The sequence below is a fragment of the Oryzias latipes genome, chromosome 5, assembly GCF_053564925.1.
Source record: "Oryzias latipes strain Hd-rR chromosome 5, Olatipes_Hd-rR_3.1".
Lineage (NCBI taxonomy): Eukaryota > Metazoa > Chordata > Actinopteri > Beloniformes > Adrianichthyidae > Oryzias > Oryzias latipes.
This window is the reverse complement of record NC_136241.1, coordinates 33,448,422-33,471,590: the sequence shown is the minus strand read 5'-3', so window position 1 is coordinate 33,471,590 and position 23,169 is coordinate 33,448,422. Positions and strand designations below refer to the sequence as shown.

Here is a 23,169-nt window from a genome sequence, read left to right as displayed (position 1 = left end):
GACCTATTGAGAACTACTCAGAGTAAATGAGAATTGGACCCCTCCCCCCTTGTGTTCCTAATAGGTAAAAAATCTGAATTCCCAAAGACTTTTATTTAGAAATGTTCTTCAGAATAACCAGTCTTGCTCTACTTCCTTTTACTAACATGTTCTTACTAATCCAATTTTTTTCCTTAATGTTTCTGATGGATTCCTTCGTCTCCTAAACCCGTTTTGTCCCTTTCAGGGCTGCTGGAGCCTATGCTGGCCACTCGAGTGCGAAGGCAGGGGACATCCTGGACAGGTCGCCAGTCTGTCGCAGGGCCACAATAAAACACCCACGCACACTCACTTTCACACCTATGGACAATTTTGAGTGACCAATTAACCTATGAAGCATGTTTTTGCCTGTTTACCTGGAGAAAACCCACACGTGCACAAGGAGAACATGCAAAGTCCACACAGAAAGTTCCCTCACTGGTGTTCTTTCTGTTTCTGGTCCCCGGTCCGGGACTTGAACCAGGGCCTTCTTGCTGTGAGGCAAGAGCGCCAGAGTGCAGCCCATGTAATGCAAGAAATTCAATAAACAAACGGACTAATCAGAGGCCTCAATAAAAGTAGGCCTCGCGTCAAACCTTCAAAGCGTTTTATTGACTGATTCTCCCGAGCCCGCTTTCAACGGGCTCACTCCTAATTGGAGAGACTGGTTGCCATAGAAATGTAGACGGACCAATCAAAGGGGCGATGGACATATCGCGGGAAAAAAGGCGGCTGAATTGACTTCATTTGGTTGGAACCGAAAGAGCCATTTTCTATGGATGACGCCACCCGCGATCCGTCCAGATATGTTATACAGTCAATGATGAGAGCTGGACTAAGTGACCCCCCCCGTGTTCCAAACAGGAAGTGCCAAATTCCCATAGACTTCTCAAGAGAAATAAACAACAAATACTCAATAGTTCAGGTTATCCAAGTTATAAACTGACCAATCAGATGCCTCAATAAAAGTAGGTGGAGCCTTTTGGCCCCCACCTCTAACATTAAAAAACATTACACAGATTATGTGTAGCCCACTTAAAGTGGTTGGTGCAACAAGATGCCTTCCGATTAGTGGGAATAATTGCCATAGAATTATTGACTCAGACCGATTCAGACCAAACCCGGCTTACTGACAACGTCTGGTTCCAACATGGCGGCGTCTGTATCACCAAAAAAACAAAAAACAAAGTCGACCTTATTTGGTTGGAGCCTAAGGCAATTAGGAACATACAGTCAATGGTCCTCAGATACCGGCTGCAGCAGAGCGAGGTCGGTGCAGGCTCAGTAGCAGTTACCATGACAACACATCACACCACCTATCAAGAAGTCTGGTTCTTGTTAAAAAAATCAATTTAAACGTTAAAAATGACTAAATTAAAGTACTTTTAATTCATTTCCTATGCATTTCTTTCATAAGTGACCGTGGTATAAGGGGGATAATACCCTACCAGGTGTCCATTATCAGAAAGGACAATGAGTGAAGCAGAGGATGGTTCACGCCGCTGCGTCGTCCATTGATCCCTGACAATGGACGACTCGTTTGGCGTTATCCTTTAAATAAACTACAGACTGCAGTTATAGACGAGGAAAGGACGTGTAGTGTTTGGAATGGTGTGTGGAGGTCTTTCTACAGCACATGAAAGGTAATAACCTGGGACAGGACTGATCGCTGACTGCAGAGTCACAGTTCTGCCCACATGCCAGACCTGTACTGCAGGGCTACGAATGCACTGTGTGTGGGTGTGCGTGCTGAGGTCACAGGGTGGGACAGCTGCTGAATAATCCACACCGCAGTGAGCTGCAGCATTACTCAGTCAGACACACAAACTACCTGATTGCAGACGTCCAGCACCAGGGACGGAGTGTCTTCATGCTTCTGCACTTTACACGAATTCCTGCAAAAACAAACAAAAATGAGTCCAATCAAAAAGCTGAAAACACATTTCCCTTCTTCCTTTCATCATGTTCCTGGATGTGTGGGGAAATGGTAAATAAAACTCTGTGGAGTCATGAATGGAGCCTGTGCAGCCGAAACCATAACATGGCGTTTTTTGGGAGGGGCTTTGCTGGCAAAAGCAAGCCAGTTGCTGCACGGCGAGCATTGCAAACCCACAAAAAGCAAGCGTGTGCGAAAGAGCTTCAAAAGCGAGAGTACTTACAACAGAAAACAGAGAAACTTGACTTGTTCGGATGTCCTGAAGCAGGGAGAGGCGGAGGAACAAAAGCACAAGTGAGAGGCAGCGAAACAGACACCCAGAGGAAGATGGAGGACGATGGAGGATGAGGAAGGTGGGGCAAGAACAAACGAGGAGAGCCAAGAGGCAAAGGGAGTGTCAGCATTAGAGAGAGCTTAAGATGCAGACAGATGGAGAAAGGCTAAACCTGATCCAACCACCTCCACCCCATGTGTGGTGGTTGGAGGAAGGCCAGGCCTCCATCCATGGAATAGAACTTACGTGATTGTCCTGTCTTTGTTTTTCTTGGGAATTTGTCTTCCTTTTTTGTCCCCAGAGGCCTGCCTGGCTTTCGGTTTGCCTCCGTCTGAACCGCTACAGGATGAATCCTCCGAGTTCAGGGTCCTGGAAGGTCCGAACGGGTCCACGGAGTCATTGAAATTGTCCGGGTCAAAGCTGTAGGAGCCTTTGGAGAGAAGCGGAGAACCGCTCATCTTGCTGCTGCTGCCAAACGGGTTGAAGTTCGGGTCTTCCCACTGGCTGGGATCAAAGTTGTATGTCCCAGATTTAGGGATGGGAACATCATCCAAGTTCAGAGGTCCAGAAGGGTCTGTTGGTGCTGGTTCTGTTTCCGATGAGGGCAGCTGTTCTGGTGCGGACTCTAACACTGGTTGAGAACTCGTCTCCGTCTCTGAAGGTTCTGGCGGCGGTTTGGACGAAGCGCCTGACCCTTTTGGTCTCGGCTTCCTTGTTGCGAGTTTGCTGATCGTCTTCCTCCCTCCTAACTTCTTTGGGGGGGGCTTACTGGCAGTCCCCTCATCCAGTCCAAACTCCAGCAACACCGGCTTCCCTGCTGAGGATGGATCCATCATTTCTGGCTCTGCTGACGTCATTGAGATGTCCTCACAATCCGGCAGCTCGCTGCCGAGAGGCTCCAGCCTGAGGGGAGAGCTTGGGCCACATGGTGGGGGGGAGTTCTGGATTTTGGATCCGCCACTGATGAAGGGGTTGAAGCCATCATCGACTTGGCTCGGATCAAAGTTATACGTAGCCCTGGGAACAGGAAGTTCCTGTTCCTCGTCTGTTTGAGCACTGAGGGAGGTCCTGGTCTTCAGAGATGGAGGTTTGGATTTACTTGCTTTGGTCTTTGGAGCATGCTCGGAAAGGCCATTGTGCTTCAGCTCTGGTTCTGCTGTGGAATCTGGAGGAGTCAGGTCTGGATGTCCACTGCTTTGTGCTGGGAGTTGATCTAGGAGGAGAGCAGGACTTGTAGTTGGAGCTGGTCCTGGATCTGCAATGAAGTCTGTGTCTTGGGACGTCACTTTATACAGAGAAGACACGTTTGGCAAAGAGTCTGAGCCTTCTGGGTGGTGATGTTCTTTTGCCTCCTCAAGGTTCTGGAGGCTAATCTGAAGTGTGTCTCCAAAGGGGGCTGTGGGCTCCTCCTGACCCATGTTAAGGCCGCTCAGGAGGTCCTGGTCCCCGAGGGGAGCAGCCACTATCAGGTTCTGCTCCGGCTCCACATCTGCAGGACAAACAGGAGAAACCACAATAAACCCAAAGGCAACAAGTGAAGATTTCTCCAATCAGATCTGGACTCGGTCAAGCGAGACCTCTGATTGGTTGTGTCCCCAAGGCAACAGCTCTATGGTCTGCTGTTTCCACGGTTACGACCATCTGAGCAACTCCAACAAAGGCAGTCATGATTTATCTTGTGCAGTGTCTGCAGATGTTATGCGTTGATGCGGTTTTTAGCTCCATGAAGGATTTTTCTGCATATTTCAGTGCACCTGTCAGACTCTCAGTTGCCAAGAGACCGGCAACAGACGTGCATGCGTGCAGCCACGCCGCTTCTCTTCGCCACGTCAAGTGGGTTTCAATTTAAACCAACACCCAAACGTGTTTGTGCACAACTCATTTATGCTTTTTCTGGCATTTTCTTGCAGCTTCTTTTCCGACAGCAAACATGAAAAATAAACTGGTCATAAATATTCAAGGCAGTGTTGGTGATAAGAAACCCTCCATTGTGGATTTCCCCAAAGACCTCCGTTGAAAGGAAGCCGCCGTGCTGTGTTCAGTCACGGCGACCTTCAGCAGCCTGCAGCACAAAGCAGGGCAGGAGCCCGCAGCTTTTGTTGAACCTGTTGAATTCCAGAGTAAAGGTCATTCCCACACTCACACACGCACGTGTGTGTGTGTGTGAGAGCTTCAAAAAGGCGGCGAGCGCATCCTGAGTCCAAACGGAGCAGCCGACGGGAATGCAAAAGTCATCTTCGGTGTGAGACCATCTTTAACTGACAGGCATTCATAAACAGGAAGTCAGGAAATGTTCACATGCATCGCCACAAAAGAAAAGTAAACGTTTGTAACACACAGGTTAGAAGACGGCGTGTGCAGTTTGTGCGATGTCAATGGATTCTTGTTTCCATGGCAACCATGTTTTGAAGAAGAAGAAAAGAAGGGCTGTGAGAGATATTGGTCACATGCTTTGCCCGTGAGGAGACATCTCCTTAGATCCGTGCAGCTTTTGATCAGACTGACGCAGGTGCGGCACGTCTTCGGCCTCACCTGCTCCGCCTGCGTCCCCGCCGTCCTTCTCCAGCTCTCCCGGCCCGGTCGGAGGTGCGTGGACTGGAGTTGCCGCTTGCGGGGTGTCGAAGTGACCCTCGGAGTCAGAACTGTGGACCAGAACAGAGAGGAAGAGGAGTCGTTACATCGTTGAGTAGAGGTCGTTCCAACACAGGCGCAGGACACCGACGACAGAAGATTCTGACCTCCAACCTTCTGCATGACGTGTTTTAGAGAACAAAAACCTCACAGAATGAAAATATGGTTTTTAACATGTTCTTGTGGCACTTTTCTGATGACGGACATATATAAAGAAAGACTAAAATTGCATAATATTTCTTTATTCAAATCATTGTGAATCAGGAGCAGACAAAAATAACACCGTCTTTGATTCATGTATTGTCCCTCTTTTCCTCTCCCCTCCTGGGGAGTGGGAGTGATTCCAGACTCCAGTTGTTTCATCCGTGCTCCAGTTCCTGACCGTTAACCTCGCCTTTGCTCCCGCTCCTACACCTGGCTGTGGATCCTGCCTCTGGCTCATCTCTGGCTCGTCTCTGCTCTGTACCTGACCGAGTACCTCGTCTCTGCTCCTGCTCCTAAAGCTGGCTGTGGTTCCTGTCTCTGGCTCGACTCGCGCCTTTGACTGTCCCCACAACCACGGCTGGATGAAGCTCGTCTGCTGGACTTTTATATATGTAGTTGTAGATTTAGATAAGTTAATTCTTCTCTAAGATTTCTGGTAAATCGCCTGTCCGTCCTGGGGGAGGATCCCTCCTTCATGTGGGCACCCCTGAGGTTTCTTCGTTTTTTCCGGAATCCGGTTTTTTTGGGAGTTTTTCCTTACCGCGAAGGGGGGTCTAAGGGCAGGGATGCCAGTATAGCTTAGTCAGTTTGTTAGTTCATTTTAGTATTTTTCTATTGAACTCTTTGTATTCGTGATCCTTTTGATTTCATGTTTTACTTCGAAGCCCATCGAGACGACTGTTGTTGTGATTTTGGGCTATACAAATAAAATTGAATTGAATTTAATTGAATTGAATGTAGAAAATAAGCTGGGCGGGGCCACAAGCTCCCTGCTCCGCCCCTTTCTGATGCATCTACCTGCAGACAAACGGATCCAAAAACATGTAAACAGAGAGCTCTCTGCAACGGGGAGGGAACAGGGGTGGGCTTCAAACCAGCGGTTCTGCCCACAGCTCAGAGGTGAATTTCTAATTAAATCTGCAGAAACTATGTCCTAAAAAACAACAGAGGTTCCTTCATTTTGGCTTAAATCGACTAAATTGTAATTAAAAGACGACTGGGAACGCTTCAGAATTAGATCAAAGGATGATTGGAGAGGGACCTTAAAATGTTCTCCTGAAAATAAATAATCTGATCAGTGGTGAAAAACTAGTGAATGTATTGCAATCAGATCATAACTAGTTATTTAAGCTAATAGTTATAAGAGCTCTAATATTTATAAATTAATGACAGTTTCAGACAATTTTGTAAGTAAATGCAATTTGTTTATGGACTTTTCTCACAGAAAAGGTATAATTTACTGTACTATATAATGAATTCAGTATTCTTAAGTAAAATAATAATGTGTTTGAATAAGAATAATGGAACATTTTGACTCCTGCTTTCTCAGAACTTGGAATTTCATCACAGCTGAGAAATGCAGATACACGGACGCCTGAAGGCAAAGGCTTGAATCTGCAGCGTGAGAAACAGAAACGTCTGTAAACACAGCAGCAGCAGCAGCAGCAGCAGCAGCAGCAGCAGCAGCAGCAGCAGCAGCAGCAGCAGCAGCAGCAGCAGCAGCAGCAGACGTTAACTGATGGCATCAAAGACGCCTTTCGTGACCAATCCCTGCTGGAGGTAGATCTTCAGCAGAGCTCCGGATCAGACTGGTCTCGTTCAGCATGAACACCTTCATCTCCTGCAGCTACATTTGCTGCTGCATCTACAGAATCCCTGGCAGCATGTCTGAAACAGGGAGGAGTTCACTTTGTTTTCTGCAGGAATCTGAGGACTGAAGACGCAGATTTTATGCAGTCAGAGGGGAATTTTCATGACAGCAGGCCTTGTGCTTTTGTTGAATGGTCTGAAAGTGGACATAAAAATCTCAAAATGACGAATATCTCTCAAAATGAAACCCCAATGATTTCAGGTTTCAGTCTTAAAAGCATAAACGAAACAGAAAGTTTTGTGACTGAAGGGATTTTATGCTTTTATGGCTTCGATCACCTTCGTATCTGAGCTTTGGCAACTGCAGGAAGAGGAAGTAAGGCAGCCTTCTGTTTCCTGTTACACTCTTAGGGACAATGCAGCGTAAAAGAGACTTTTAGACCAATATGGGCTTTTTGGTTTCCTCATTGTCCATCTCACACGGACCTTCTGATCTAATCAGGGCGGGAAGCCTCACCAGCACGTGCTCAGGTGTTTTTGGCTTCTGAGCGCTGATGCAGTATCTGGCAGGTGGGCAAAAGTGCAAGTCGGCACAAGAGGCGGGCTGTTGAGCGTTTTCTATCTCCAAGAGACAGAGGCCAAGATAACAGCTATCAGGGCCGTGAGGAGCCGGCTTCCTGAGGGCCTCTGGGCTGAAGGTGCCATGTGAGGAGGAGGAGGACCTGACGCCTCAAACATGGTGCTTGACACCATGATGCTCACGAGGAGGAGCCGGTTTCTCCTCAGCTTCAGCAAAACCCTGACTCCTCATGCTGGCATGATGAAGGCTGAAACAACCCCCCCAGAGCGGATCAGAGGTCCACCACACTTGCCTGCACTCCTGAGATCTTTCCTCCTCCTCATTTCTGTTTTCCTCCAGCCCTCCTTCATCCTCCTCTCCCTCTCCTCCCCGCACTGCCGTCCACGTCCACTTGGCCCATGACACGGGTGACAGCCAGGACATCTTAACAAGTTGCGCAGTTCTCCTTCGCTCCTTTTTTCCCCTCCTGTCTTCCAGTTCTCACATCTTTCCTCTCAGGAGTTCCAGGCTAATCACGGAAGGAAGGGGGGATGCATCGAGATCCTCACGGTTCTCCTCGTTCTCGCGCGGCGCTGTCTCTCTCTCTCTCTCCCTCCTCTTCTGATCAGCTGCTTCCTCAAATGCTTCTCTCAACCCCCCCCGCCAACCTCCCGTGTACTTTGGGACGGCTCACTTACAGGAAAACGCGGGGGGGTTCACTTCCTACAGCTCTCTCAATGAACTGAGCAGGTGTTGTTCCTGCCGGAGGACTCCCCTACGGCCGCAGAATGGTACGGTCCTGTCAGACCGCTCCAAGGGAGAAGCGGAGAGCCACAAAACAAACACAGACCAGGGGGAGGAGGGGGAGGAGGAGCGCGACCACGTCTCACGGAGAGATCTGGAATGTGGGGCTGGATCTTAATTACCCCCACCACCCCCGAGGCTCCCAGCGGGGGCAGCAGAACGCACGACCCGGGGAACCGGTTCTGGCTTCGGCCTGGAGCTAACAGATAAAACCCACAGCCTTAGATGCAAACGTTCAGGTTTTTACAGAGGTGCATTCTGGGTAATATTGGGAAGCTGGAGGTGTCCACTGGCATTTCTATGAAACTCCTTCTAACTGTGACGTTTCTGTTGTTCTCCTCAGCAACAGTTCAGTTCTTGAAGTCTACTCGGTCTAAATCAGAGGTCTTGGACCTTTAACCCCTAAAGATCCATTTGGGTCGATTCCTGACCGATTACAGCCCAGTAGAGCCATAAAGTCTCACTTAAGTTTCTTAACCCTTGAAAAAACAAGACCCGGATTTGTTTTTATTACTATTATGATAAATATTAACGAACTGTTGTATTTTTGGGCATAAAGAAAACATTAAAAAGGGGAAAATATACTTTAAAAAAATTAAAAAGCTCTTAACTTGAAAGATTTAGAGGAGTTCCTTTCAAAATAAAAGTCAGCCTTTACCATATAGGATCATAATGTACCAAATGTTGTGTGATGCCAACAGTGACTAAATATATTACTAAATGTACAGTTTTGGGTTTTTATCGTTGTTGATGCATCTCAGACAAAACTGCATAAGACTAACAAATTAAAACGAAATCAGAACAAACTAAGTGATCCTCCATTTTTGGACCACATCCCGCTTAAAATCCTTGAATTGTGTTCAATAATAGACAATCATCTTATCGACTTACTGGAGCATTATGGGTACTGTAGTCATGTGCCAGACGGAATGATACATACTTTTACTGGAATGAGTTGAATAAAAGTTTGACTTATCTGACTGGTTTGCTTTGCTTGATGTGCTTTGTAGTCCAAAAAGATGTTACTTTTTAAAAAATAATATTTTATTTTTCTTTAACCAGAGGGGTCAAAGAGCCACATGTGGCTCCAGAACCTCAGGTTGTAGACCCCTGGTTTAAGTATACATAGTATGTGTGTGTGAATACTACTTCAGACTTAATTGGAATATAATAATAGATATAAAAAGTAAACTTTAAGTATTCTGCCTCACTTAATCTACTTTTTACTGAGGTTTTCAGAAACAATCGCCTTTTCTAAAGGATTGATAGGAAAAAAGTGGATTAAAAAGGAATGTAAGCATTTGCATTTCAAACATCCACCACTAACTTTATTTGATCCATTTAATAAATCAAACTAAGTAAGAAAAAAACCAGAAGAGTTGGAAAAAAAAACGTTATAATAAAACTATAAGGTTAATAGTTTCTGTGCATTAATAAACACTTTAGGACAGGCGTGTTTTAGGAGAATCAAGGCTAACTGTGTGTTTTCTATGCAAAGAAATGTTAAGAGATAAGGAAACTAGAACCTCAAAGCAAATTAACCAAAGTAATGATCAGCTGCCTTCTAAGGTGGGAATTTGAAATAGTTCTTTAAAATAAAGCAAAGACGCTTTCTGGGCTTCAGAAACCGGGAAGCATCCAGATGTTTTGACCATAAAGGTTTGTCGACACATTTTGGTGAGATTTGAGGCAAACTTGAAGAGACCCCCCCCCCCCCCCCCAGAAACATGAAAGATATACAGCAACCCCCCCCAGGAAAACAGGGAAAAGCTCCTTTCAGTGAAGCTGAGGATTCTCAAGAGTTAAAGAGTTCCTAAGACACAACCGCAGTCAGAGTTTCCACATCTGAGCAGGAAGGGTGGAGCCTCTGCATCAGCGTGGCGGAGCAGAAAGGGTGGAGAGAAAACACGCAAATGTGTTTTCCTCTTTACTGTCACTCCAAGAGTACTTTGGTTTACAACAGTATCATCATAACAGTACATTTTTCTGAAGTTTTACTGCATTAGCTCTGATAGACTGAGAAAGAAAGAGGTAAAGACAACAATAGAGTGTTTTTTTTTAACCGTAAATTATTTTTATTCCATTTTTTTTCCATCCACACCTTCTGGAAGTGCAGAGGGAAAAACAAAAGGCACATTCCAAAGGTTTGCATGATCAAATCTTCAAAAAATAAACGTTTTCCTTTATAACGGCAGGTTTAAAAATGGCATCAATAAGCATCAGTAGGAGGCATCTGTGCCCCCCCCCCCCCCCCCCCCCCCATTGCTCAAAGGCTGACGTTGCTGCAAACCCCAAGCACAGCTCAGATTTCAAAAGGACTTGGAGAAAAACCCAAAGGGGATTTTGAAGCCACTCAAAGTGACTAAAATTAGAAACTCCGGCATCTCCGTCTTCTGAAAAAAGTCCACCGTTAAATGTGACTGAACCCAAAAGCCTGCCCCACCATAAATAGACCAGAGGACAATAGTGGGGAGGGTCACTTAAGTAGTCTTCCTGCAGAGCCTAAAACATAACTGCATGCTCTGCTCCTGAAGACTGCGTGGAAGAATCAGGTTTTCCCGGAAATTCCAGATCGTAAAAAAGACAGAAGGGTTGAAAGTGAAGACCCTTATGAGAGAGCAGAACAATTGCTTTCTGTGGGAATTATTGGAGACATTTTTGTGGCACACGGTTAGTCTACATTAGCAAAAAGAAACAATTCCTCCTGCCTTTTAAATGACATTACTATTTCATCCATTAAACAGCATAATGATATAAAGAAAGTATATAAAAGTGCGTCAAATAATGATTTGTTAGTCCCAGCTTCAAGATTTTAATCTGTCATAGAAATGACTGGACTGTGCTGACACCTACTGGTCAAAGAAGGTTCTGACATACAGGCAGAAAAAAATTTGAAAAAGCAAAATAAAAATTTGTTATGTTTTATTTTAATGAAGTGAAAAATACCAAAATTATCAAAAAATTGCCCATAGGCTTTTAACATGCATTAATGTACTAAACAACACTGTTTTTCAACCTTTGTTGAGCCAAGGTTCACTTTTTCTACAAAAATTACACCAGCAACCTAAAATGTGAAAAAAGATAAATTCTGTAGTCTTTACAGTCCCTTCACGATCTCACGTGCATTTTTTTGTAATAATTAAAGTACAAAAATCTTAAAGGTGCAGTTGTTTTTCCTAAAATCTTCATCGTTTTCAGTATTAATTTTCAACGAAGTCAGTTGAGTTTTTTCTTCCAGTTTATTAAAATGCAATTTTATATAAAACATTAATGATATTCTATACAATTAGTAAATCAAACCTGTGTGTTATATAGTTTTCTTGATTTCAGACTTTCAAACTTTTTTACCCTTGTGTTTTCAGTTTCTTCAGAATCTGTAGTTATAATAAAAATAAATTCAAAATTAAATATATTTAAGGCCAAAAAAAGTTTTATTTTATTTTATGGTTTATTGTATTTATTGAAATCAAATCAAGGCCACGTATTTAGGGTCTGTATTAGACATTTTTATCATTCCAATTTCATTATATTTATCCTCGTGGTCACCTGTAAACCAGTTTTACATGTTCACTTGACAGTAACTGCCGATTAAAGTAGTTTAAATCCAGAGCTAAATTATATTGATAGATACAACGAGTTAAATATGATGCTGTCGTGACCACGAGGGAAAATCGGAGGCTTAAAAGGTTAGAAAATACAAGCGAATGAAAATCCACAATTGCCTGCTGTGAAAGTTTCTCGCCGCTAGAGGGCAGAAGCAGTTTTGATGGCAAAGCACCGGAAGAAGGAGAAGAAGAATGACTTCACTGATGACGTAGTTAGATAAATGGCGCTCCCGCACAGGGCGGACTGTAAACATTTCCACGGTCTCAACTGTAACTGTCTCCTTCTCATCAAAGCATGTACTCGGCTGAATCCCCCCCTCGGCGCGGTTATAAGATGTCTATGTTCAACTTGCAGGTCGGTTCATGTGTGACGCCGACGGCCGGTTCCACCCCGAGCAGCCGGAACCGGAGCGAACGGTAAGATGAGCGGAGAGCTCCATGATCCGACCCACGCTCCCGCCGGTTCTGACCGCGGACTGTGACCCGTTTCCAGGGTAACTGATGGAGAGCGAGGACGGGCGCGCGGAGGCGGACGACTCGGAGGTGGCCGAGCTCCGGATGAAGGTGGAGTCGCTGAAGAACGAGCTGACGGAGTGCAGAGCCGAGCTGGACAAGCTGCAGAGGCAGCTCAGTCAGTCCGAGAGGCTGCAGAGGAGCACCGACAGCTACAACGAGGACCTCCGGAAGCAGGTCAGGCTCCGTGCTCCTGGATGGAGGAGCTCCTCAGTCAATCCCCCCAAAACCGGGATAAAAATGTCCTTTGCATCCACTTCCAGGCTCTTTTCTCGTCCTCATGAGCTTTCACAGCCCTCCTCCCCTACAAATTCTTCTTCACACCTCCTACTCCGCTCCTATTGGATCTCCGTCCTCCATTCCTCCCCCAGCACCTCCTTTTAATTTCAACACCATTAACTTATAAGCTTCCACCTGAAAGCAGGAGTTCCCACTTCCCGTCGTCCATCTGTTAACATTCTCTCCTGCTAGCTTGCAGCCCCTCACACCCCCTACCTAACATTACCGGTGCAACAAAAATGGCTAGCAACATTGGAGCTGTCCAGCCGGACAGTTAAGACTCTGATCAGACGAGGAAAACAAAGACGTTCCTGGATCTGACAGTGGATGCATCAGAACGAAACCTAAATACTCAGAAATGCAGTTTTAGGCTTCATTTCTCTTCATATAGCTCCCTAAATCATCCGAAAAATGCCATAAGAACATGTTAAAAACATCAGAGTGAGACTTTAATATTTATTTGAGCTCCAACCGTGTTTTCATGGGATTGCATTGTAATTATGGAGGGAATTATTCTTACATGACCTCTTTTTATTTTATTGGGGAATTTAAGATGAACATTTTTCTTTGGTTTAACGTCTTAGATCTTGGATGTTAAATGAGTTTTTTTCCCCCAGGTTGACCAGCTAAGTGCAGAAATACACAAACGGAAGAAAAAGGAGAAAGACAAAGTCGACACTGAAACTCAGACGGAAGAATACGAGTGGACGGAAACCGGTCAGCTGATGTTTGTCTGACACGTCTGAATGTCTGCTGGTGGAGGAGCATACTGACCGTGTGAGCGTTTCTTCTTCAGACTACTACAACTACTACTATGGATACTACAGTGCTGAGGGGGCGGACGGTCAGGAAAACGCCAACCCTGCAGCAGCCGCGGTGGAAATGAGCGCAGGCAGCAGCGCCGCCACGGTGGAAATGAGCGATGGCATCGCCGCCGCCACAGTGGAAATGAGCGATGGCATCGCCGCCGCCACAGTGGAAATGAGCGATGGCATCGCCGCCGCCACGGTGGAAATGAGCGATGGCAGCGCCGCCGCAGCAGAGGCTACAATAGGGAAGGAAACCACAGCTGTAGATGTTTCCAATCCGGCCGCCAGCGGAGCTTTAGCAACAGTGGAGGTGCGGTTTCTGTAGGTGCATCTCAAACCGAAGGTGTTTTCCTTCATTTACGGGCGAATTTGTTTCAGGAGAGCGACGGGGGATCAATAGCCGACATGTTGAGAGCCACTGCTGAGGAGGCCATGACACAGACCGGCTTCGTGTTTGACGAAACCTCCGGGATGTATTACGACCACGGCACAGGCTTTTACTACGACTCGGTTTGTGTCTTCTTCTTTCTGTGATTTGACGGGATGATAAAAGATTATCCTGTGATGTCATGTTTTTTTGTTTTGTCTCCAAAGGCCAGTCAGTTGTACTACGACGTCAACACGAGCATTTATTACTACTACGACGCAGAGAGCGGGCGCTATCAGTTTCATTCTCGGATCGAGGTTCCCGTGACGCAGAGCTGTGCGGAGCCTTGGAGAGACAACAACGACGCCGACAAGCAAGGCAGAAAATTCAAGAAAGGGACCAAGAAAACCTCGCAGCATGACGACAAGGTACAGGTCTGGTTCAGATCAAGAACGTTGAAGTGTTTGGTCCTGGAGAGCTAGATTTGGACTTGGTAGTTTCTCCTGTTAGGTGGTCTCAGTCTTCAAAAACCTTTCTTGTATGTGAGGATAGATGACTAAAAGACTATTCCTTTGATCCAGGTCCATGATGTGACTAAATCTTTGGCTAAAATGAAGATTTCCTCTTGCTGGAAAACTCTGTCCTACACAGGTATAACTCCAATATTGCTTCCAAAGAAATAAAGCGATTTTTCTCAGGACTAGTTCACATGTTGGGCTGCTCCGTAAATGCTTTCAAAGTGATCCATATGGCAGCATCGCTCCTCTTTGTACCGCGGGAAGTATCAGATAGTCGTACATTTGAGAAGCCGTTGGAGGAATTGTCTTTGAAGACTGAGACCCGAGTGTTGCAATGGTGTGACTGCGCTGAGTCATCAGTTCTTAGTCTGCTGTCTTTTTTGGAGAAGATGATGTTACCACAGACTTTCTGACGGCAGGAACCGAAGTCTAACGAGGAAAGGCCTCAGAGAGAGGAAGCAGACTCCGTCGAACGGCATTCGAGCAGGAAAAAAGCGGATTTAGGGAAATCGAAGCGGAAATCGCGCAGTCCAGGGAAAAAGCAGTCTTCTAAACACAGAGGAGAGAAGGACATGTCGTCGTCCTCGAAGAGGAAAAAACATAAAAATGACTCGCACCACGAGGACAGGCGAAGATCCAAGAAGAAAAGGAAGAAATCCAAGTCAGAAAAGCACAAGAAGAAGAAGAGGAGGACTCGGAGCGACGAGTCGGAAGGCGAGAGCGAGCCAGAGGAAGGGGAGATCACAGAGTCGGAAAGAGAAGAGTGCGAGTCCACTCGCTCGTCGGCGTCGTCCTCAAGCGCTCCATCAAAGCAGAGTCACGAGTCAGACGTGGAGGAGCCAAGTCAACCAGGTGAGAGGAGGAAAGAACGGATCCTGACGAGAGCAGAGGACAGCCGGCTTCACAATCCGACTTTAGTGTTTTCGAACGTGGATTCCGTCGTTTGTGGTTTTACCGTCTGCTGACGCGTTTCGACGTTTTATTTTGCAGCCAAAGAGATGTGGCCTCCATGTGTGAGAGTGACTGTGGTCAGATCGCCTGTGCTGCAAGTGGGCACCTTGTTCATCATCACTGCCGACTCTACAGCCACCTTTGGCAGGTCTGTAGTGGAATTCCAACTCAACTAAAGGTAACAACAGCTGAAGCATCACCTGAAGAGAACCTGCTCCGTGTTTGCAGAGAAAAAGACATGGACCATGCAGTACGAATACCAGAAATGGGAGTTAGTAAGGTACTGTTTTCCCGCAGAGAAACATTTCCTCGTCTGGTTTTGGTCTGGGTGCTGCACACAAACGTCTGAAATGTTTGGTTCCAGTTCCACGCAGAGGTTTACTTTGATCAAGAACATCAGGCCTACATGCTGGTGGACCAAGGAAGCCAGAATGGGACGGTCATCAACGGAAACCGAATATTACAGGTCAGCCTGAGGTCATTAAAGGTCGTCGGGGAGATGTATTTGTCGTCACAATGTTGGTGGATCTTTTCCTCTGCAGCCTAAAACCAAGTCCGAGCCCCGCCCCCTGATGCACGGCGATGAGGTCAAGATGGGGGAGACTGTTCTGTCCTTTCACATCCATTCGGGGACGGACACGTGCGACGGCTGCGAGCCCGGCCAGGTGATGGCTCACCTCAGCAAGCACAAGAGAGAAGATCCTCCAGGTGGGGGAAGAAAAAAAAAAACACACATTCCAACAAAGACTGTCTGTGGAGCTGAATTTATCCCGTTGTTTCCCAAAGGTCCTGGCCTCGCCAAAGAGGATAAGGAGTCTCTGAGACAGAAGGAGCTGAAGCAGATGAAGGCCAAATACGGCCTGCAAGTGAGTCGACAGCCTACTTCACCAACAAACTTTCCGTTGCTTGTTTACACGCTTATCTGGGATTCGTTGATGCAGAGCACCGAGTACGAAGAGACGAAATCCATGAAGAATCCAAAGTACAGAGACCGGGCGGAGTCTCGACGGCAAACGGTGGGGAGTGAAGGTGCTTTCCAGCGAGACGACGCTCCGGCTTCTGTCCACGAGTACGTCTTCAACGGTAGATCTCACCTTCCCAGAGCGAAAGATCCCGATGCTCAACGCAAATGTGTTTCCTGTTTGAAAAAAAGAGAGATCAGCGAGGTCAACAAAGGCCGGAAGATGCTGGAAAAGATGGGCTGGAAGAAAGGAGAAGGTCTGGGCAAAGAGGGAACCGGGATGAAGGATCCGGTAAGATCCCTTCCGTTCGGTTTTCTGGTGCGGCTCTGAGCACGACGGCGATGACGTTTCCCTCCTTCACCTTCTCAGATCGAGCTGAAAATCCGAAAGTCCCAGTCTGGTTTGGGGGCCGGCGCTGCCATGTCTCTGGACGGGATGTCTGTTACCAAAACCAAGTCCCATAAGAACTGGGAGAAGGCGCGCGAGCGATTCGCCGACTCCTGCCAGGTGGAGCAAAGTCAGAAACCCCCGGCGTCCAAAGCCTGGGTCCGATCAGGCGAGGCGCCAACCTCAGAGACCAACAACGGAACAGACGGACCAAGTCAGGGATGACGGGAACATTTTTATTTTTACCTTCTATTGATAATAAAACATCCTCAAAAGTTCTGCCGGGTTTTTAAACTGATCAGGGACAGAAGTTCTGTCGTCCTTTTGGATGTGCGTTCAGAAGTTTCCCGGAGGAGCAGCAGCTGTGTGAACTAGAGTTTGCTGCTCCTCCTCCTCCTCTTCCTCCTCCTTCAGAGAGGACAGGAGTTGCTTTCAGCAAATATTGACACAGTTGAGCTGTATTTCTCACCGTGAGATCATCTGTTCATGTCGAAGCAAAAAAAAGAACGTTCTGTCAACGACTGTCAGTTTTGCAGCCAGCGAGCCTTTCAGTGTGTGCAGCTTATCGGAGTGTGTGAATATTTGCATGCGAGTGTCAAGAGTTCGCCACAAAGAGAGAACTGTAAGAAAAGTACCGTCTTTTCTAATGTCTATTTTTGCTGTTGTTTGTAAGTAAAGTGGAAATCTGCAGAGATGGCGTGGGAGTCCACTCACGTGTCGGCGCGGCTCCTGGAGCTCCTTCGCCTGCTGTTTCTCCTCTGACTCGAGTTGTTACCCATTTGGACCTTTCCTCCCCGCCGGCCGCGCGCGAACGGCAGAGTTTCTCTGAGCTCAGGCGTCTTCCGCGGCTCTCGGCAGGTAACTGGGACAGGTGACGCCTCCCTGCTCTGCCTGCCGGCTGACACCGGTCTCCGCCCTCATCGTAACCGGACTCTGTGGTGCAATAAAGGTTTGCTGCTAATGAGCCGCGCGGGCTGTTCTCAGGAGAAAGCCGCACGTTTGTCACGAGTGGGAGTCCGGCATGGCCCAAGGCGTTTCAGGGGCGTGGCCTGTCCGTGTCAAAACCTTTGATTAGTGCGTTTTTCTTCTCTTTATCTGCCACACTGAGGTGAATGCACATATTTTCCTCTTCCAAAACATACCTCCACTTCTCCACGGTGAGAAAAAGTGATGATTCCTGAGGCAGAACCTTTTTTTTTTTGTTGGAAGGAACAATCAAGCAAGTGCGAGCAAGTCCTGCTGTGGTTCGAAGCCAAAACACTCTGTATTGTGCGACTGAAGAGGAAACGAGCATAACCTGTTCAGATTTAGCCTCGTGTTAAATCTATCTGGTCTATTTTTAATAATGATTTTCACAAATGTGCCACGATTCCAGTATTTTCTGCTTAAAGTGGATGTAGGTCAAAGTTCTTGCGGCACATGCTGTAAATCGGTCCCATCGACTCCTCTCAGACGGAGGGGATCCTGGTTTCAGACCAGCATCAGATAAAGAAGATGAAGGCTTTGTGTTTGACGTTTTTCTTTATCAGCAAGTCTGGTTTCAGGTATGCAAACTTAAGATTGTTTCCAGCCTTCATGGCTCAGATTCTTTATTGGTGAATCACGTAAAGGGTAAAGTCCAGTTAGGTGTCAACGCCAAAACCCTTAACTCGTTTTATACATGTTGGATTTTCACTTACAAAAATCTGACTCTTTCCATAACAACCAACAGAAAAGTTGTTTCCTTAGAAATAAAAAATATATATATATATTGCTTTAAAGGAAAGAAAATCAATGGATTTATGAAATAGATCCTGTATTGTCTTAATGGACATCATTTTTTCTAAATGTAAATGTTCAATTCTGCAGAATAATTGTGTCTGTTTGTGCGTCTATTGTCTATAATGCATGCATAATCAGATTAAAGCCGTCAGCATAATCCATGTTGAAGCTATAATATATAGGTTAGACAGTATTGAATATAGTAGGCTAAGTAAGAATAACTTTAAATAAATAGCAATAAATAAAGCTGTGAGTGCCCCGCCCCCTTTTGACCCGCCCCCACTGGCTAGGCAGCTGCCACACGCCCCTCCCCCTTTGTCAGCCTGGCCACGTGACAAATTAGTGATAAAAAAAAAACATTTTTCCAAAATATCCGCTTTTCTGTTGGTTTGATCTCCATAGCAACCATTTTGTTTTTTGGTCGCCTTGTGGTGACGGACAGGTCTGTGTCATTTTCAAAAGAATCTGCCAAAGCAGAATTTTGGATTTCCTTGGTAACAGAGTTTTTTTTTTGTTAACCACGCCCACATTCCTTAAACATTCGTATCGTATGTTATATCGTTTCGTTCGGCCTGACCCAGGCATTCGAGTATTGCCTTTTTCACAATATTCCAGCAAAAACATGTGAGCAACAGGGGAACGCCACTTTTGCGAGCTCACCACGCCATCGCCATTAAAACTTCTTATCCCAACATTTTTTCCCCCCAAATGGCTTCCCAGTGGTGCTCAGGGAGTCCAGAGGCCATAGGTCAAACTCTGTTGTAGGAGTTAAAATTTGTAGCTACTAAAGGGGATTTTATTTTCCCTGAGGTCGAAGGTCATCAGAACTTTGGTTGTCGTTGTAGACTTTTGTTTCGTGGTTAGCAGTGTGTGTTAAATTCTGTGAAGATCGCTCAAACTAAAGTTTTGTTTACGACAATCGACAAATTTCACACTTTGCCTCAATAAGGCCAACCAAGTAGGCCTGTGGCCATCCCATAATAATTTTAAAAACTTTCTTTGGGTTCCTTCGACGTGTATTTTGGTCTCGTTAGTGCCGGGGGGGGTCATATATTTTGCTCTAAATAAAAATGTTAAAAACTATCTGGTCCCTGCAGCACAGGACTATTATGGGATATATTTGAATAAATGTCAATAAAAAAAGAAGAAACCCTCTGAGGAATTCATTTACGTTAGATCTAAGTTAGGTGTTAACAGCTCATCTGCAGTAGAAATAAACATACAAGAGCCGCCATGAGGAGTGTCTCAACACGAAGAGAACTTTTTTTTTTTTTTTAGAGATTAGCTTTGGTAAAACCAAGAAGCAAAAAGATGGTTTGAAGATCAGGAGAATGGAAAGAAAGCTGCAGCAGAAAGAGCATTTTATTCTGAAAATCTGCCTGACCATCATCCGACTCTACGGTTCTTCCATCTGCTAAACCGTGGAGAGAGACCAGTCTGAGAAACGCTCCTCTGTTGACTGAAAGCCCCGCCCACTTCCGCCACATCCGTCCACTCGGCTAAAAAAAACATTCCCAAATGCTGTGGCGACACTTTTCAACTGGAGGAGTTTCCCCTTGAAGGTTCAACGGAGAACGGTCGCCGGGCAGAAAGGAAATGTGCTGCATCTTCCACAATTCTCCTGTTCGTTTCACACAAACTGTAAGTTCACACTGAGCTGCTGCACAATAAAAAGCTTTGAGGTAATCTCCTCAGAGCGGTCATGTGGGGCCTGTGCCGGCGTTGACCCCCTCAGGCGGGTCTTGTGCGTCCACCACATCCAGCCTGGAATTCCCATTCTCCACGCTGAATGGCGGTTCCGACCCAAACTACGTCCTCCTCCCATGAAGTGACTCAGAGCTGGGGATGGAGCCCCCCCCCCCCTGCTGTGACCTCCTCCTCCCAGAAACTTAACAAGGAGGCAGGAAGTTCACGACTTCGAACATCCTTCTGTGCAGCTCTGCGCTTGTGTTTTTCCCCTCCACACGCTGCTGGTCTGACAACACTTTTATGAATAGGAGCTTTGTTTGGAAAACACAATAGTTCCTGTCTGACAGCAGAGCCTTTAAACCAGCACAGTCAGCGCCCTCATGGACCGGAGTCCATCGAAAAAGCCCAAACCCTGGTTCGGGAGCCGTCCCACTCTGAGCATCAGTCCTACCTCACCTCTCCGAGGATCAGGATTCCTTCTGGAAGACAGAGGACCTGCTGCTGCTGCCGCTGCCGCTGCCGCCGCTGCTGAAGGGAAGAGTCTGCACTCTCTGCGTGACGGCGCCGGTCCATGTGGCTGAATGGGAAGTGGGAAATAAACTTTCTGGGCAGGGATCCGTGAACAGAGGGGCTGTTAAAGGCACAGCGGTCCCAGAGCCTCTGCAGACAAAAAAACAGACTTTATTAAATATTTATGTCACCATTGAGCAATAAAATTTACAAATGTTATCAAAAATAACTTTACAATCTTTTCTAACTTTAAAAATGATCTTTTTTTTTTTTTTAGATATACCTCATTTTTAAGCTAGACACCAAAAAAATTGGAAATTTAAAATAAAAATGTAGAATACAAATAATGTAAATATTTGCTCTTGTAAAAATTGTCTTTAAAATTAGAAAATGGATTTACCCAAAAAGTAAATGTGATAAAAACACAAACATAAAGGGTTGGTGGAAATGATCATTTAATTATCATTATTCTGATCAGAGCCGCCCGTCCAGGCTGTGGATCAGGAATGAGCTTCCGTTTTTTCCCCCAGGCTAAACTGCTTCCATGTTCTCAAAGGCACAGATGAAAGGAGATTTCCCTGTAGCTTTATCTATGCAAGTCATTTAAAGCTTTACACTGAAACCAGCAGATGTCACCATAAAGATGCCAGGACATGTTTGGTTTAACATCCTCCAATGAAAGACAAAATCATATGTTGCCATTAGATTAACAACCATTTATTGAGCAACATCTTCAAGACAAAAAGCAAAACATTTTTATTTTTTTTAATATGTCACAGATCTTTTTTTTGTATTTTTATTTACATTTTGTATTTCCTTTTTTCGGTTTAAGATACAAACTGCATGATAGAACAGAAAACCCAATTTAGTGTCATTTTTGAATCCTAATATTACATTACATTGGTCTCAATGGGCTTGACTAGTTATACAATAACATAAATCAGTTAAAAAATACAATAGCTGATTGCTAAATTAAACAACGTAAGCTAAACTGTTAGACCCTCCTTCTCGGTAAGGAAAAAACTCCTAAAAAACAAACAAAAAGCAGGACGGACAGGCGATGGACAAGAACACTTAGAGAAGAATGAACTTCTCTAACTCTACAACTACTTTTACTCAAACAGATTTTTTGTTCTTCACTAGAATAAAATCAGAAGATTTTTGTGGATTGGTGAAAAGCCGACGGTTATAAGTATAGTTTCACGTCAAAATAACTGGAGTTTATGCTAAAAGAAATTAGAAATTAATGTATCAAATGTAACTTTTTATTTAAATATGCCATCATAATTTATAAACTAAAGTAGAAAATAAAATATCTTAAAATTTGAGAGCAAAGCTTTTTTCTTTTCATTTACTTATTTTTTCACTCTTCTCTTTTTGTAAGACTGATTTATTTTATTTTATGTGCATTTGTGTTATATCTTGTTTAAAAAAACAAGTCAAAATTTAAGTTAAAAAAAAATTTGAGAGCCAAGCTTGTTTGAAAATTTCCTTAATTTCACCATGTTATGATACAAATTACTTATATTTTTTAACGGTAAAGCCACCTTCCTTCTTCCTTTGTCCTCAATGATTCCCTTTTGGGTCTAAACATTTTTTGTGTTTTCTTAGAGCAGATGTTTCGCTGGATCTTCAGGATATGCGTCTAACCCTTTATTAGAGGGATATTAATTCATTTATTGATTAGAAATGAATCATAAATGAAAGATAATGTTAATTGTGATGAGAGGATAGTGGAAAATCCATAAAAATCCTGTTTTTTTTTTAATGATGGATCACATCTCTTTTCATTCGTTACTTCTCCTTTTCTTAAAACGTATTCTAGACTGATTTGTTGTTTCATTATGCAACCCCCCCACCCCATATCCTGGCAACAAGTGTTTGGATTTTATGCAGCGGCACATTTCGGTTCAACAATTCCTGGAAAACCAGAGAGTCTCTGTTCCTGTAGGACGAGCATCCACAGAACGCCAAGGCGGCTCTTTAGGTACTGTTGAATTAAGATGACAACAAAGGGAAAAATAAAAATAAAAATGACCTCTTTTTGTTTCTTCTGTTGTGGAAAACTACCAGAAAAAAAGAAGAATTTGTCAAATCAAAGGACACGGCGTGTTTAATTTCTTCAAAGTCGCATCAACAGAGATTTTCTGGCCTCTTTTTATCCATTAAAAGAACATTATGAACATTCAGCTTTTATAAAACCATAAAGCAGAGTACAGGATGGAGACAGAAAGGATTTCCTTGTTTTGTAATCCATTCATCTTCTAGGTCACAAAGGTCGGGGGAAGGTGGGCTGCACACTGAACAGGTTGCTGGTCACCGACAAAGCATGAACTTGGATGGATGCACATGCAGGCTTCACACAGAACCAGAACCTCGTCACTGAGAGGAGAAACTGTTTCCCACCACAAAACTGTGCAGCTTCTATATGAGAAATGTCAAATATGAAGATAAACGTACAGAGGAATGCAATGAGTCTTTGATCCCTTGTTGACTTTGTAGGTTTGCCCACCCAAAAAGAAATGGACCGTCTGTCATCGTAATGGATGGTAGGTCCATTTGAGCAGGGAAACAAAGAAAATTTAAAACTCCACGTAAAAGAATTTACATACATTGATTTTCTTTTCATTGAGGGAAATGCGTTTTGATCCCCTACAAGAGTTGTGGTTCACACAGACTCTCCTAACCAACCTGTCACCTGAAGAGAGGTAAGGCTTTACACAAAGTCTGCTTAAGAAATGTGCCAAGTTTATCAATGAACACCTTCATGACTTAGAGGGTGATTGGGAGAAGGTAGTCAGA

At 45.0% G+C, this 23,169-nt stretch overlaps 2 protein-coding genes across 12 annotated transcripts in view; one reads left to right on the top strand and one right to left on the bottom strand.

Moving 5' to 3' along the window:
* Positions 1–23,169, bottom strand: part of tacc1 (transforming, acidic coiled-coil containing protein 1) — a 29,863-nt gene that overhangs the window by 6,000 nt on the left and 694 nt on the right. For 2 of the 9 annotated variants that reach the window (XM_078948145.1, XM_023955264.2), the window contains 5 exons: positions 20,309–20,517; positions 4,761–4,870; positions 2,475–3,717; positions 2,178–2,213; positions 1,850–1,913 (listed from right to left, as the gene is read on the bottom strand). In XM_078948145.1, coding sequence (XP_078804271.1) covers positions 1,850–1,913; positions 2,178–2,213; positions 2,475–3,717; positions 4,761–4,870; positions 20,309–20,430 — 1,575 coding nt within the window. In that variant the 5' untranslated portion in view covers positions 20,431–20,517. Of the gene's footprint in view, positions 1–1,849; positions 1,914–2,177; positions 2,214–2,474; positions 3,718–4,760; positions 4,871–7,525; positions 7,861–17,121; positions 17,412–20,308; positions 20,518–23,169 lie in introns of those variants that run through there. The other 7 variants (XM_023955268.2, XM_023955267.2, XM_023955266.2 and 4 more) reach the window with 7 other exon arrangements.
* Positions 11,790–17,099, top strand: aggf1 (angiogenic factor with G patch and FHA domains 1). 3 transcript variants are annotated; one of them, XM_020703581.3, is made up of 16 exons: positions 11,790–11,891; positions 11,977–12,038; positions 12,115–12,311; positions 13,031–13,130; positions 13,210–13,532; positions 13,601–13,732; positions 13,817–14,017; positions 14,527–14,959; positions 15,098–15,206; positions 15,287–15,338; positions 15,423–15,524; positions 15,601–15,766; positions 15,845–15,924; positions 16,000–16,127; positions 16,212–16,311; positions 16,390–17,099. In XM_020703581.3, the coding sequence occupies exons 3-16, from the start codon at positions 12,123–12,125 to the stop codon at positions 16,630–16,632; spliced, it is 2,358 nt and encodes a 785-aa protein (XP_020559240.1). In that variant the 5' UTR covers positions 11,790–11,891; positions 11,977–12,038; positions 12,115–12,122; the 3' UTR covers positions 16,633–17,099. The 3 variants fall into 3 exon arrangements, with proteins under 3 accessions (XP_020559240.1, XP_011473918.1, XP_078804273.1); XM_011475616.4 differs by having other exon boundaries at positions 15,845–16,127; XM_078948147.1 differs by lacking the exon at positions 11,790–11,891 and having other exon boundaries at positions 11,898–12,038; positions 15,845–16,127.